This window comes from Talpa occidentalis, unplaced genomic scaffold (assembly GCF_014898055.3).
Source record: "Talpa occidentalis isolate TD23 unplaced genomic scaffold, MPIMG_talOcc4v2.1 talOcc4.15, whole genome shotgun sequence".
NCBI classification, from domain to species: domain Eukaryota; kingdom Metazoa; phylum Chordata; class Mammalia; order Eulipotyphla; family Talpidae; genus Talpa; species Talpa occidentalis.
Window position 1 is genome coordinate 84,029,133 of NW_023601543.1, and position 16,428 is coordinate 84,045,560.

At 44.0% G+C, this 16,428-nt stretch overlaps 1 protein-coding gene across 4 annotated transcripts in view; it reads right to left on the reverse strand.

Annotated features, from left to right (window-relative positions):
- Nucleotides 1-7,225: 7,225 nt before the first annotated feature.
- The window catches only part of FRMPD4 (FERM and PDZ domain containing 4), a 701,451-nt gene continuing 692,248 nt past the window's right edge, over nt 7,226-16,428 (reverse strand). For 3 of the 4 annotated variants that reach the window (XM_054695851.1, XM_054695853.1, XM_054695852.1), the window contains 3 exons: nt 12,458-13,519; nt 10,799-12,073; nt 7,663-9,078 (listed from right to left, as the gene is read on the reverse strand). In XM_054695851.1, the coding sequence (XP_054551826.1) occupies nt 7,754-9,078; nt 10,799-12,073; nt 12,458-13,519 (3,662 nt within the window). In that variant the 3' untranslated portion in view covers nt 7,663-7,753. Of the gene's footprint in view, nt 9,084-10,798; nt 12,074-12,457; nt 13,520-16,428 lie in introns of all 4 variants that reach the window. The other variant, XM_037512714.2, reaches the window with a different exon arrangement.

Here is a 16,428-nt window from a genome sequence, read left to right on the forward strand (position 1 = left end):
AATTATTCCCTCTAAGCTGATTTCAAAGACATAATTTGACTCTAAAATGAGGGCAATGAAAAAAAGTTGTATTACCAGAGCAAGCTCACCTATGGACTTAGCATTAATAAAATCTTGACCTGCACAGGCCAGTCCATCATAATTATTGGAGTTTCCAGCCCCAGAGCAACTTGGCATATTAACATGGAAATATATCCAAAGAATGTGCTTGGCCAGGGCAGAGAAGGCTGAAAGTTGCCCCCTTGGCCTTTGGTAATTTACATCAGACTGTGGGCCCTGAAAATCTGTCAATTGTGTATTTCGAGTGTCTATACTATTCCTTCTGTCCAGGGGAATGTGTGCTCTGTTCAGCGAGCTAAGGGAAGAACCCTAGAGGTATGGTGGACAGAGCCTAAGGCGGTCCCTGGGATTCCTGCCCCCTGGTGTCCATGCTCGGTACAGCACTCTGCAGGAGCCGGGGCAGGATCTGTGACCTGCTTCTGGCCCACAGAACGTGACAACAGTGAGGGGATTGTGGAGATGAACTTAAAGTCCCAAATCAGTTCATTTTTGAGTTAGTTATCCCGAGTGGTCCTGACTTGATCAGATGAAAACCCTCAAAAGAGGGACGGGACACCTCCCGAGCTCAGAGATTCTCCTGGTGGGTCTCTCTGTGTTTGCATGGTTCAGGGGTTACTCACTGTCATTTGACCTAGGATATAACTAGGATTGAGGAAACGGTTTGAATAAGTCAGAACTCATGGTCTAATGAGGAAGAGTCTTCACCTTCTACTGCCTTCATTATATATACCTTTTAAAGACCTATGTCAAGTGGGTGTCCTGCGTACTGACAGCAGGTAACACCTTCTCTCCCCCTGCACCGCCGTCTATACACAGTTCTAACTTCTAGTCTCTTCCCCAGCAGTCTATTCATTTCCCTCCTAGAACTTGGTGCAATCTGTCATTATTCTGTTGGGATTTTACTCTTTCTGCCTCCCCACTAGTCTTATACTGTGTAATATGGTAACCATGAGCTGGGTGTTTAGTTGGGTGGGCATTTAGACTTACTGAAATTATAGGGAGTTAGATGGTCTCACTCATAGCAGGAATTTAGAAAACCTAAATAAGGGACCAGGAAAAAGACTAATTATAATAAAGTAAAAATCAAAAATCAACAAGCAACTATAAACCAGAGACACACTACGGGGGGCGGGGGGGGGGAGGGAGCAGGATAAAAACAAGGGGGGTGGGAATTGTATGGGGACTATAACCAAGATGAAAATGCATACATTGTGCAAAAATGAAAGATTATGTAAGAATATATAAAATAAAAAAATAAAAAAAGAAATTAGAGCGAGTTAATTCAGTTGCTTAGTCATTCTGGCCACACTGAACGTGCTCAATCATCATGGATGGCTGTTTGCTGCCGTATTGTACACCCCAGGTTTATACTACTTCAGGCAGTGCCAATGGACAGTGCTGAATGCTCCCCGTTCAGTTGTTTTCACCACTGGTGGAGGATCCTTTAAACATTCAAGGCTTCATTCTACATGGTTCCGATATGCATGAATTTCAGTTGACACAATTTAACTGAACACCAGTTCTCGGAACGACATGGTTCCAGACCATGGTATATTTGCTGTAACTGCATGTAGTACGAACTTTGCTTTTAGCTCTTCAGTCCAAAAACCACTACATATAAATAAAATATATGCATGACGATCAGTGTAATTATAATTCTTTTAAAGTGTGTTGGCACTTGGTCACTGGGCGTTTGCTGTTCAGTTCATGCTCAGACAGCAAAGCACAGGGTACTGCTGCTTCCTTTTTGGCTCCAAGTGGTAGTCACATAACTTTTGATAAAACAGATGATTGAAAGAAGAAACTGGCTAACAGAGATGAGAGTGTAGCTAGGAAACAAAATGTGCTCATTCTGGAAGTGAAATGAAAATAAAATGTGAGCAGAACAACAGAAGCAGCAGCTGACTCCGGGCGCACCCACACTGCCCACATCTGGGCCTGCGGCTGCGCGGCCAGAGGAAAGCCGTGACGGCACCGCACAGCCTTAAGCAGGGAAGGACTGTGAAGAAAAGAATGAAGCTGTCCCAGAGGAAGCAACACTAGAAAAATCCACTCACGTTAAAGGAACTCTCAGATATTTCACAACATTGGAAAGCACAAATAATAAAATGTTGGAAGTGGATCCAAATTTTGAAAGGAGTCCAACAATTTGCAAAGTTTAGGAAAGCTCCGGCTCCAATGTTGTAAGTTCTATACAGCATATAGACATATATAATGAACACAGTGAGGCAAGCATTGTTCAAACTACTCTTAATAGGGTTAGAACAAAAAGGTCCACCGTATTTCTCAAAGTTTCTAATGTTTTAAAAACGACTGTGCCAGGACCTCCCTGGTGGTGCAAGGGGTTAAGTCTCAGCACTATGAAGCTATCCGCAGCCACTGCAGCACGAGTTTGATCCTTGGCCAGGGAGCTACCCACATGGCGCAGCAGACCTCTCCTGCCTCACCTGCTGCTCCCCTCAGCAGTGTGTTTCAGTAGATCTACCTGCTCTGCTCCCCACTCTGTCTCTGGTGAATCCTCTCACCCCCTGCACCTCTGGCCGTACCCCAGCTCTTGTATGCATAAATAAATGTACCAAATAGAGGGGGAGGGGAGGAGGGATTACGGTCAAAATAAGGGGGGGGTGGGAATTGTATGGGGAATATAACCACGATGAAAAGGCATACATTGTGCAAAAATGAAAAATGATGTAAAAATATATAAAATAAAAAAATTTAAAAATGTACCAAATAAACATCTTACCATTTTTTCCATGTCCTTACACATTTGCAGCTGAGGCCATGGAACAACTGTAATGTTTTCTCATCGACTACTATGATCACACTGCAGCTTTAACTTGCATGGTCTTCCTTCCCGACCGCACGGCCCTGCCAAGTGAAGATGGCCTGTGAAGCGGACCCACTCTGAGACCCCCCCTTTCCTGAGGAATGACAAGGGACTGTTCAATCTAGAATGGGCACTCCATGTTTAGCAGGGACACGGCGATCATATTCACCACTGTACCCCACTGCCAACACTTACACTTAGCACAGTATTTGCCCTGATTAGAAAGTTGTTAATAGCTATTTGGATGAATGGTTGGACTAAGTCTGTCTCTTTCAGTGGCTGGTGGAAAGGAGTCACCGGTCATTTCATGAAAGCAAAGTGTACTGATCACAGTGAAAACAGGAGAAATAGTACCTGGTTGGAGGTTACCAAGAAGGTTCAGCTTCTGAATCCCACATACGCCTACCACCACAGCTAATTCTGCCTAGAGTTGTGAATGATGATGCCACACATGGCAGAGAATTTTGGTCCAGACTGTAGAAAGGAAGATGAGAGTTAGTAAGATCTTAGAATGAGAATGAAAAATAAAAAAACAAAACAAAACAAAAATAATTCAATGCTTTGAAATGAATGCAACAGAAAATGGAGGTGCAACTATAAACATGGAGGGTAGAGGAGAGAAAGTTCAGCTGGAGACAATTTCAAGGTGAATGGTGAAATAAATTATGGGATAATTGGTGGTCTACTTCTTTCAGTGCTGTAGGATTTAATTCATTCCATTATTTTGTGCAGCAGAAACATTTCATAAAGACATGGACTGTTCTTCCATGGATTTCCATGTACAGGCTTTGAAATTAAAAAGTGAGAAGGGCAGGCCAGGGAATAGGTGTAATAACTCAGAAGCACCCAATTGAGTGATGTTCAAGCTGTTACAAATATCTCCGTTCAAAAAGCGAAGATTCTGATGCTTTGATCTTTCAAAGCTAGGGAGCTATTTCTGCAACCTGACTTTAAAGGAAGATTTGGATACCACATGGAGGAAGTTTTACCATAGTTTTTGGACTGACAGAGGGAAAACTAGATGAAATCCATAAAGCCAATCTTGAGAGCTGGTCTCACAGACACACGCACATCACCTTTCCACCCCAAGGCCTCACCCCAGACCACTCTCAAAGTAGAGAAAAGATCAGGTTAGAGAGAAACCATGCAATATCCATGTATTTTGATACCTGTAAAGGCTTCTCAGTGTCTGGAAGATATCAGGAATCACCTGGACATAGCTGCCTTGCTTTTTTTGTTCCATTTCAAAAATATTTAACACAATTATGAAGGGTCATAAGCACAGAGAGCAAACTCTTCCCACTGCCAAATCAAGAGTAACCCAGGCAGAATAAATTAGAGCAACATAGTGAATAGCTCAGCAGTGACATTCAGAGAATAACTGGTATTTAGAAAATCATGAAAGAACATAAACGAAGATTGTCGTTCCTAAGCAAATCATAACAAAAGGTGAAACTGAGAGGCAAAAGAAATTGATCCCTTGTAGTGCTGCTGTACTTGGTCATTTCAATATTGTCTGTTCTGAGCAATAGTTTCTTTTGTGAGTAGACTGATTCCAGCTGGGGCTAGGGTCTTGCGTTCGCTTTAACATCTGAGGCAACTGCCTAAGTTATTGGATCTGAGCACTCTCTTTCCATGTACATCACATTCCTTCTGGCCAATCCACTTACATAAAATATGGTGGAGCTCAGACTCAGGGAGAAGGGCAACTGTGCCAGGCCAAATCTCTGAGTCACTGTCATAAACACAAGAACAATGGTATCATAGGCAAAGCTGAAGGAACACATCTTAAGTTGTTGACAAGGACTGTCTTTGGGGGTTCGGTTTACAGTAACATTCATTTTTCATTGTACTTGTAACATTTACTCGATAATATTAGGAATTAGTAATTTTGAAAGTGTGAAAATATCCTTGTGACTGTGTTTAAAAGTTCTGGTCTTATAGGAAGTTCCTACTGAAATATGAATGAGTTAAATGCTATGTTGTTCTACATAGCTGTGGAAGGAAGTGTGTGGAAATAGAGATTAAGATCGGATGTGAACTTGTGTGATGAGTACCTCTTGGTTCATTATATGGTTGTTTATACTTCTATGTTTGAAAGTTCTAGTAATCGAAGATTCGACAAAAGTGATAGGCGGCACCCTTGGAAAAGTAGAGTGGGGACTAATGTAAAGGACCACGAGTACAAGGAAGTTTTTTCTGTAGTTCACTGGTCCCCAAACCTTAGTGAATGCGACCCTACCTGAGAAAAAATTTTTGCATACATGCACCAGGCATATATTTATTCACTTTATTTATTTATTTATTTATTTATTTAAAATGATGTACATATACCACTGTATTTTATGCCATTATAAAACATACACAAACATAAAAAAAAGCCTAGATAAAAATAAACACAAGTATCATTCTAATATGTTCATCCTACATTCTAGCGGACCCCACTTAGGAGTCCAACATTTAGTGGCAGGGGCCCTTGAGGTTTTCTTAGTAAAGAGTTTGTTTATAAGAAGCAGAAACTTATGGGAATACCCCATATGCCATGGGAGACTGATTAGAAAGACCCAGAGCTATTTCATCGAGGCCTTTCAAAGAACTGGAATGAGGTTGGGAATGAGACTGGTAATGTGGCTTAGACAAGGATCATCACTGCCTTGTACACTTTTGTACACATGCAATACACATATGTATTCTGCACATTAAGTCAGGATACAATATGCATATAAACAAACATCTCCCACATATTATCTTGGGCAATAAATTTAATGCAATGATTATGACAATAATATCTAACATTGAGTACTTACTCTCTGCCAGGTATTGTGGTAAGAACTTTACATACATCATTTTACTTAAAAATCAAGACAACCCTTTGGTAATAGATCTTATTATTGATGTTCATTTTACTAGGAGGAAATTGACTCAGAAAAAATATGTATTAGCTTTTCCAAGAGGAACGGGCTAGAAAATGGCAGAGTCCAAATTGAAATCAAGAATTTTCTGACCCCAAGCCCCATATCCTTAACTACCAAACTATAATGCCTCCACAGGGAATGAATAATAGTGTCCAAACTATAAATTGCCGTGATGATTAAATGAGATAATATATGTGTGATATTTAGCACATTATCTGACATACAGCACACATCCTATTGTTAGCATTTTAATACACAGAATATTTACCAAAATTTTCCACAGTACACATCATTAGTATTTCTCAATATCAAACACCAGTATTTATCATTATAATTGTAATAAAATAATATTTTAATATTTAAACATTATTTATAGTAATACACATCTAAGCTCCTTTTGTTTGCTACCATCTATAAATATATGTGATGTCTGTTATTGAATCTCTGTGGAACGACTGATGAGAGATAGCAACTGTGGACTGTTATGCTTTCTGCCCCAGGAGGCTACAAAAATGGACATATTTGTACCTGGCATACTTGTCATGTTTTAAGGAGTCATCTACATAAATAGGAGTGTGTGTAGCTTGAGCACTGAGTAGCTCAGGAAGTACATATGTACATAGCAATTTTATTTTACAGTTGCAGAGCTGGCATCCTTTAACTGTGATCCAAAGGTACATTTTCAGAAAGATGACAGTTCTGAAAACTTCTTTGCATTCCATCAGTGGTCAAATTTATTACTTCTGGTTATTTTTCAGCGTTTATATTTCTATTGGCCAATCCAGATTAGAACATTTAACAAATACTTTATTATTTTAACTCAATCACACCTCCTATAATAGTCAATTCTTCCTGATTTTCTGGAACACCCCAGATTTGAAGTTTTGTCTCAGTGTTAGGCTGTAATTGCGAACTTGGTTGGAAGCATTGGCTCCGTAATACAGAGCTATGAGCCGAAATGTGACTCACAGGCTGGCGTGTGGTCTGCTTTTACATGACTAGAGCTGCACTTACTTTTGATTATCATGAAATGTTCCAGATTTGTAGATACTTTACTAAATGTTCTGTCACTCTTAAGGGAATTCTAAGGGTTGATTGTGGGGGGAGGGGGGGATGATGTCTTTGGTTTATAAATTTTGACTTTAAGTCAAAGCATATTTCTCTTTTTATCAAACGATTTAATTTTGGTGTTATTACTTCCTTTCATTGTATGTAACTAGATAACCTATAAATAAGTATTACCCAGGAACCTGCCCATCATTCCCTGTGATCTATTTGGGAAGTTTTTAGATTCTAGAAATATCATGAAGAGCATTTGTGTTGACACAATAGAATCCATCCCACCCCGTTCCTAACCCAAATGGCATAAGCCAAAATTAAATATGTAGGATTCTTGGAATAAAGCATCAGATAACCAAACACTATGAGCAAAAATTAATTTATTATATATATTCTCTAATAATTCATAATAGCATCTTGATTTTTAAATGTCTTTTTGCTATTTCCAATGCTTAAAAATCATAATTTTAAAACATAAGTACTGTTTTATATACATTGTGATTTCTTTTTTTTTTCTTTTTTACTTCTAAATATGAATAATTTAGTCTCCAAGTATCTGCTTGGAGGGAGAGGGGATAGGATTCATTGTTTTGCTCTACCACAGTAGAATATCAAATTTCACATCATATATCTGGAGTTTTGACTATATGAAAAATAGCCAAATGCCATCACTTTCTTGTCTATTTCTTTTACATGTATATATGCATAATATAAACAGAATACATCTAATTAGTACATTTCAACATTTCAATGTGACTTTTATCTCCTATCTTATATAAAATAACAAAATATACAGAGAGAAGAAAGGAGACATCTGTTCATCGTACACATAAAGTAAATAAAAGTTCATGTATGGCTTTGCAAAGGTAGATTATGACGTGACTTTCGTACTTTATTTATTTAAAAGCATTTTGAGAGAACGTGTTAGTGTGCTTACGAGAGCGGCCATGGTGGTTGAATGTCGCATCGAGAGTCCAACATTGGGATCCCCAGTGGTTTTTCCAGTGGCTGCCTCGGCAGCTTTCAGGAGACAAATGTAGTTTATGACCACTTCATCGATCTTCACTACGATTTCCTGCCGCTGTGTTTCTGAGTTCACGACTTTAACTAATCGCATGCAAGCTTCTGTTAGACAACAGAGCACTTGAAAGCTGAAAGTCATAGCTAGGAGCATCTCCTCTGGGCTTTTCTCAGCCATTGCCATCTTCCTACAGGCACTTCCCAACTGTCTGGACTCGATGGATAATAGTTGCTTGTACTGAGAAAGTGTAAGGTCATATGCTTCAGCGCACGACTCTTCTCTCTTCCCCTTGGTTGCCCTGACAAGGCAGAGCAGCTCATTGGCATCATTTTGGGCTGTGAGGAACCCATCAGGCATTACATATGTGCTCTCCTTCAGGGCATTTATTCGTGCGATCCGAGCATCAAAAGGCAGGTTGCTGAAGTCCATGTCATCCGGGCCGCTCAGGTCTTCCACCCAGGCCTTCAGCACTGAACCTTTGGACAGCTCCCCTCCTTGCTTCTGAATCCCGATAGCCAGGGGTGGACTGGTTGGTTCTGGCATGGCTTGAGTCATCGGTGGTCTATAGAGGCACGAGACCTGGCGGGTGGCCTCTCCCCCCTCTTCATCCTCATCGCCATCTTCATCTTGCCCTCGGTTCAGAAAGCAGTAGCTGAAAGGTCCCCGGCATCTCCAATTGCTGCCCTCCAACTTCCGCAAGGGTAGTGTCCTGTACAGCTTCGAGTCTTTTTGAGCTACTGGGGACCTTTTCTGAACCTTTCCCTCAGAGCTAAAGTGCATGGAGCTTTGGGAAAAACTTTTGGTGAGTTTCTTCCCCAGGGGGAGTTCTGCTCGTCTTTCCGAACTGACCTCCTGTGCTTCTGTGACACCTGGACACTTTAAGGTGATCGCACCCTTGGTTCTCTCTTGGAAGGTCTCCAAACCTGTAGATCCAGAGAGGATACTGCTACTACATCTCAGAGACCTCTGGCTGGGGGGTGTCCTGAGACTCCCTCTTCTCAAATCCAGTGGCCACCAACTCATAGTCTCTCCGTATGCCTTGTTTGCTTGGGAGAAATCATTAGGGTCTTGATTTGGAATTGGCACCTTTGATTCCAAGTTAATGTTTGATGGTAGCAGGATGGGATCAGCTTCAGGATGTTGAGACCAAGCTGAAGGCATGCCTCCTTGTCTCTCCTTCCCAGGCTCTGTCAAAGCTACACTAGGGGTAGCAGAAAAACAGAGAGAATCATTAAGCATCGCACGGGTGTTCACTTGCCAAGTGAGCATTCTAGAAGGGCTCCCATTTCTCAGGGTCATCCTGCTTTCCAAACACTGCCTCTTAAGATCACAGGAGAAATTTCCACTTCAATACATTTCAAGAAATACGGGGATCTGTTATTTCTTAAACTACTGATTCATTTGGAATTGTCTTGAACCCCCAGACATTTTTTAGGGAAACAGCATAATTTTACAAAATTGCCTTGCACATAGTATGTAGCTTAGATACAGTTAGAAAATACACATCCTATGTATACATTTTTCAAACACATTGATGACATCTAAGTTTCATTTCTAGAGGGTTAGGTTAATGCCAGCACAATTTACTATTTTTAAAAAAAGCCTAATGCAGTTAACACAATCAAATAAGCTAGCCTTTTTAAGAGGACCCCATGAGGGTTATCTGGTCCAGGGTTTGTTTTGAGGTTGATAAACTGGGAAGATTGCTCAACTTTTCTTGGAAAAGTTGTCATGTGAAGAAGATAATCTACCCATCTCAGAGAATTTTTGTTGAAAGCAAGTTAGGTGAAAGGTCTTTGTCAATCAGAAAGGATTAAACAGGGTGATTGAATTAGTTTAGAGGTAACAATACTAGTTGGGTGATGAATTGAGAACAATTCATAGAAGAGTTTCCTACAGCTGATAAAGCCAGAGGTGGGTTTCAAGAAAGAAGATAATCTTAAAGAGCAGAATAGAAACTGACCAATATAAGATCTAACTAATATCTACTGACCTATCCAGAAATGTTAATGATACAACTAGAAATAGGAAGGTGTGAAGGAGCATCTTCTTCTGGCAAATGACGGCAGCCAGGTAGACTGGTGAGAGGGACATGTACCCACTGGGTGGAGCAGTGGTGAAGGCAGGTAGTAAAGGTGGCTTTGTTCTTATTTTGACCTGTGTCTGTATATTACTATTTGGAGGAAAACAGAGCAGTTTAGCATGCACACTCAAAATTTTCCTGACACTGAGGTATGTTTGACACTTTAGAATATTCCTCTAGAGAGTCTTACAGAGTAGGGAGGCGTCTGTAAGTACCGCTGAAAGGCAAATGATCTTCCCCAAGCCCTCCCAATCTCCCCAATCCCCTGCTCAATTAGCCTTCCTTGCCTCTCAATGACAAAATGGCAGAATGAGAAGTTTGATTTGTTGAGAAGGAAATCAAAATGCAATACTATTTTGTAACTAAAAGCCATGCAGGGCACTGCTAAAAGCCTACATCTAGAATTTATATATATATATATAAATATATAAATATATAATACATAAAATATGTAAATATATATATATATATATTTAAAGAACAGGTTTATCAGAAAGGGACAGAGAAGTAAAAGACACTTGCATAGACACAAGCGGGAAGGGAGAGCTGCCCCTCTAGAATTTAGAAAAAAAAGTTGGTCCATCGAATTCTCAAAGCAAGTACAGAACAAGAACCTAAAGAGCAAATGCCATTTCTAGTATTGCTCCAGATCTAGAAACTTCAGTCCTTCATTAAACAACGGGGGATCAAATAATTGATACTTAACGTGGCCACATTTCTGTAGCCTTTTGAAAAATACTTTTCCTTTTCTTCCAGATTTTTAGACCTGCTGTAAATCTGGCTGACACGCTCCTGGCATGCAAGGAAAGGCATCGAATTGATCATTGCTGTACCTGTGGTTTCCTTAATCTTGGGGAGTCGATGACATCCGTCTCTCAAAGTGCCAAACAGGGGTTCAGTATTAATGGCTGTGTGCAGAGCAGGCACTGTCATCCTCGGACACATCCCTTCGGTCTGGGGGTGTAATTCCTTGAAGGGGGCTCCGGGGGCTCGCTCCTCGGAAGGAATATAACTCACGCCTTTCCCAGAAGTCTCAGGAATCAGGTGCTTCCCCATGGAGGGGCAGAGCGGGGACTCCACAGGTGTGGGGCAGGTGCTGCTGCTGCTGCCTGTGCCACAGCCGGCGTCCACAGAGGAGCCTTGAGAGCTCTGCAGAGAGAAGTGGCCCTCGCTCTGTAACGACGACATGCGCTTGGCCAGGTGGTAGTCACAGAGGCGGGCCATGCTCTCCTCCGCCTCGGGGAGCTTGGACGGATGGTCACAGGCCGACGGGCCGGCGTCCTCGGTGTTCTCTATATCTTTGGCTGAAGGGACGCCGGTCACGTCGGTTAAGAAGTGGTCTCGTTGGCCGAGTCCTGAAACCTCGCTGGCTTCGCCGTCCGGGGCCCCTTCCTCCTTCCCTTCAGCCTCTCTTGTCCCAAGACCAGACACTCTGGGAAAGGTCATCCCCGTGGCTGCTTCCAGTCCACTCTTCTCAGCCACCCCCCCCTCGGTGGCCACATACCATCTTTGGCTGTCCTTGCGAAAGGCAGTTCTCTCCAGGTTAAAAGTGCCGAGGTGTTGACTGTCCCTGGAGGCCGCGGAACCACACTTCCCTTTGGCATCCTCCGCGGCCTCGGCCGTTTTGCTCCCCTGCTGGCTTTTCCCGGGTAAGTTCCCACTAGGGGGCGCTTTCCCTTCCCCATCAGCCAACTTGCTTTTCCTCTTGCTGGTGCAGGAATAGGCCACCGAGCCCATGTGCAATTTGCTAAAGTAGTCAGTGACCGACTTGGTCTCCATCGTCTCAGGCTCCATTTCCATGTGTTCCGAGTGAAGCATCTGCTTGGAAGGCACGACTTTGGGCGGGAGGTCCGTCAGCGGGCGGGCAGCCAGGGCGTGGGAGGACTTTGGAGGCAAGCCCCCCGCGGGGGGCTGGGAGGTGGGGAACTCGGTCAGCTCTTCTGCCAGGGGGTGGTAGCCTTCGTGAGAGGCCAAGAACATGCGGGAGAGGTTTTCTGACTGCTTCTGTGCTGTGGCCAGCTCTGAACTCTCAGTCATTTCAGAAGAGTTAGTTTCATTGCCTGAGTCTGATGAAGACTCGGGACTATAAGCCCGCAAGATGGCTACACCTGCATGCCGTGAAAAACAAGAAGCGATTAATGGATGCATCAGAGGCACTGGGAGACATGTACGAAAATGGGACTCATGATTATTAAAAAAAAAAAAAAAAGACCACGGTTTTCCCTTTTCGGTAAGGACTCTGAGTTTATTCCACAGTTGTTCCAGAAATGGGGGAAAAAAACGTGCCACGTGTTTAAACAAAACCAAACCAAACCAAACAAAAGCCACAACAAAGGAAGCCACATACACAAAGACCCCATGGTGGTGGTTCAGCACGTCTAGCAAACGGGCACGCGAGCAACGGCGCGCCCAGGACAGGACTCCGGGGCAATGGCGCGAGAGGATGGAATGGTGTGGTGGTCAGTGAATAAACGTAACAATGGTGAAAGAACCTGAACTGTCACTGGTCTGCTGCTCTTCGGACACGGACAGGGCTTCTAGAGCATCCAGCGTGGCGGTGCCAGCGGCGTCCAGGCCCGTCTCACACTTGCCCTCGGCGCTGGTGGGCACGGCGTCAATGAGGGACACCGGGATGTCGTCGTGCGGGCTGCTGCCTGGCTCCTTGTCCTCGCGGCAGGCGGCTGCCTGGCTCTGAGAGTCCTCCTCGTCTGAGCTGTCTCTGAAGCCAGGTGGGGGGGCAGCAATGGCCATGTTCAAGGAGCGCAACAGGAAGTCATCCTCATGGTCATCCCCTTCTGGAGGGGGCAGGGATGTGAGGTCAATGATGTCATCGCTGGACCCAGACAGGTTGAGGATGGCGGGTGGGTTCATCTCCCCCACCACGAGGTCCTCCTCACAGCTCACCTCGTCCTCATCCTCGGCGTCATCAGTGTTTTCTGCATAACAAATGTCACGCAGCAGGGGTTCCTCCAGGCCCCCGGCCGCCTCAAAGTTCTTGACGTCGCCTATGTTGGCGTAGACAGAATTGGCCACAAACTGGATGCCCTCCGCGTCGGGCGCGAGCTCCAGCCCCTTCATGTCATTGGCACTGCCGATGTAGAGGCTCCTCTGCTTCTCCAGCAGCTCCGGACTCTCCTCCAACAGTCTCTCATAGCCCAGAGTCGGGGTGTGCATGCCATCGTCCAAGGCGAGATCTCCAAAAATGAAGGACACTTTAGCTCCTCTCGGAGACTCCTGTGCTTTCTTCAGCGTTTCTGGTCCTGAGAGGGTCAGCAGGGAGTGCTGAGCTAGGCCTCTGTAGTCGGCCTCGCACTGAGCGTCTCCCGGCGGGGCCCCGGGCTGGCTGAGGCTGTCGGCATTGTAGGTGTTGTCTAAGTACAGGCGCCGGTGGTCTTGGGGGCACAAGGTGCCATCTGTCATCTCCAGTGTCTTCTGTTTTGAATCTATGTATGTGATCTGGGCTTCCTGCTCCCCTTCGCCGATAAAGGTGGTCATTTGGGGTATGCAGTTCCAATCTGAGCCAAGGAGGTTATGCTTGCCTTTATTTTCAGCTCCTAGAGAGAAAGAACCACGCAAAGACACATTACTGTGGAGTTTGGGGGGGAGGGTAAGGGGAGAGGCTTGCCTCCGTTTCTTCATTTAAAGGCCTGTGGCATGTCTTATGCAAATGCCGTTATTCAGCCTTCCAAATGTGGTGCCAGGACTTCTGGCTTAGGAGACTTGACCTTAGCAAAATTGATCCTGCATAAAATATAATTGCTAGATGATAAAATAAAACACCATCTAAGAGCAGGGAACTATAGCCTAATTCCATCTGGCCCTTGGTTCTATTGCTAAAAGACATTATTTATGTCTATGAATGTGAACATACAATCCGCCTTTTTAAATCCTAAAAGGTGCTAGTCCCACAGGCTGTTAGTCTGGAAAACAGACCGCCCTTTTCTTTGTAAAGCAAGATCTAACAGTCCCTACTACTCTGCAGAGGAAGATGTTGAATTTTTTTTTCCTCATTAAGAGAAGGTCAAATAGCCTCGTATTTCTATCATGTATTTAGGAACTATTGCAATGATAATACAATGAGAAAATACAGATTATATACACATTTAAAATATAATAACAATGATGATAATAAAGCACAGGAACCTCTATCTTCATCTGATTCATGTCCTGACGGGTGTAAGTCTGTTCTGTCTAAATGTCAGTGTACACACACACGTGCTTACAGTGCGGGGTGGCGGTGGGGGGGGGGTGTTCACAGCAATGAACTTCTCTCAGCGATCTCTAAGCTTAGTTAATACTTTGACTAATTTCAGTTTTTATTTGTATCATGAGAACTCCTGATGAATTCCTGGTGAATTAAAATCACAAAATCCTAACTTCAAAATTGTGCTTTTATTTGCTGTTCAAGGGCCGTTCAGTAGGGAACCCTGCCAGAGAGGCTTTTCTCTGCTGGGCAACAAGAGAGGGCACCAGGTCATCCTATGAATACTGCTTTAGAGACTACAGAGGCAACAATTTGAGGACATTTTAGGGCCAAATGTTCTCCCATCTGTTCTCTCAAGTGGCCCCCAGCCCACCTTTGGGTAATACTCATATCACACGTGCCAGATACAGGGGAGGAAAAATCAGTTTTACTGAAGAGGTTTTGTTCATCCCATAAGTGACACAATGGACTCGATGCTGAAAGATGTTGAATCAGTTTATGAAATACATATATTCTCATGAGCAGCAAGTAAAAGATATAATTTTGAGGCCATTGAGTCATACACCAGATGTACTTACAAGCTGCCTTATAACAAACACACCACGCGAGAGTGCAGTGCTCTCTGACTGACACCCAGGATCTGACCCCGTGCGTGCTCTTGGGAGGAGGGCGAGTGGTTCCGCAGAGTCGTGAGAGCTCTGGGTTTAAACCAGGCCCAGCAAACTTCTTCTAGAAAGGGAGGGCAGATCAGAAATAGTTTAGGCTTTGAGGGCCAACTGCTTGCATCTGCTGTTGTGACATAAATGGAGCCAGAGGATAGACAAAGAAATGGATGTAGTTGGTGGAAAGCCCCCTCCACCGGCCAGGATGCAAAAAGTGATCTTATTTTGAAAAGGAGTCTTCATCACTGCGGTGAAAGGTCTCGTCGAGAGGAGAGCACCTTGAACTACTCTGAGGGTGCTAAATAGAATAGCAAGTGAGCATACAAAGAAAGGCCGAGGGGGATTGGACCATGCAGAGAGAAGGGGTGCAGGCAGAGACTGGGGTTACATGGCACAGGGAATTCCAAGAGACACTAGAAGCAGAAGAAACAAGAAAAGATTCACCTCAAGAGCCTCTGCAGGGAGTACGGCCCTGCCAATACCTAGATTTTGGGCCTCTAGTACCTCAAACTGTGAGAGGATAAATTTCTCATAAGTACCCAAGTATGTGATAATTCCTTATGGCAGCCTAGGAACTGAACACAATGTGTGTGGGCAAGTTCCAAGAACACTTTCCAAGAATAAGATTTGGCCCAAGGGCCATAGTTTAAACCAATGAGAAAATGGAATAGAGCAGTAGGCTAAAAACAGGTTAATAGCTACTTAGTCAGACCCTGCTAAGGCCCAGAGATATGTGGGTGCAGGGATTTTGAAAGCAAGTGTAGGTTAATTTTCAAGGTAGAGAAAAAGAAATGAGGTAAAAGCCTTAGTCAAGATCTCAAGCAAGAAAGAGCCCAGGAGTCCAGTGCCCTGGCTTCCACATCTTCATTGTGACAAGAAGAAAACATACACTTGATCTTGGTTTCCTTCCAGAAGGGGATACCAATTTGGCTTCTGGAATGATCTTGAGACACAGAAGGATGTGGATTGGGAACTGGGATGTCTACTGTGGTCCAGTCTGCCACACGGTGGGAGGATAAAACCGAATGGGGAGGAACAGGCCTCAACACACTTTACATTTCCTCAGTCTCAGAAGAGCATTTTTTTTAAAAGATTTATTTATTTATTTATACATGCACTGGGTACAGTCAGAAGCGCGGGAGGGTGAGAGAATTCACCAGAGCCAGAGCGGGGAGCAGAGCAGGCAGAAGGACCGAAGTACACTGCTGAGGGGAGCAGCGGGCGGCAGGAGAGGTCTGCGCCATGTGGGACCCTCCTCTGGTGGCCGGGGAGCAGCTGGGGATCGAACCGGCGCCGCAGAGGCTGTGGGCAGCTACGCAACCCAGCACTCAACCGCTGCGCCACAGGGGAGGCCCAGAAGAGCATTTTTTTTTTTTTAAACTAAGGAGATCTGTGTTTTTTTTTTTTAAGATTTATTTATGCATACAAGAGCTGGGGTACAGGCCAGAGGTGCAGGCAGTGAGAGGATTCACCAGAGACAGAGCAGGGAACAGAACAGGCAGACTGACTGAAATACACTGCTGAGGGGAGCAGCAGGCAAGACAGGAGAGGTCTGCTGCACCATGTGGGTAGCTCCTTGGCCGGGGATCAAACTTGT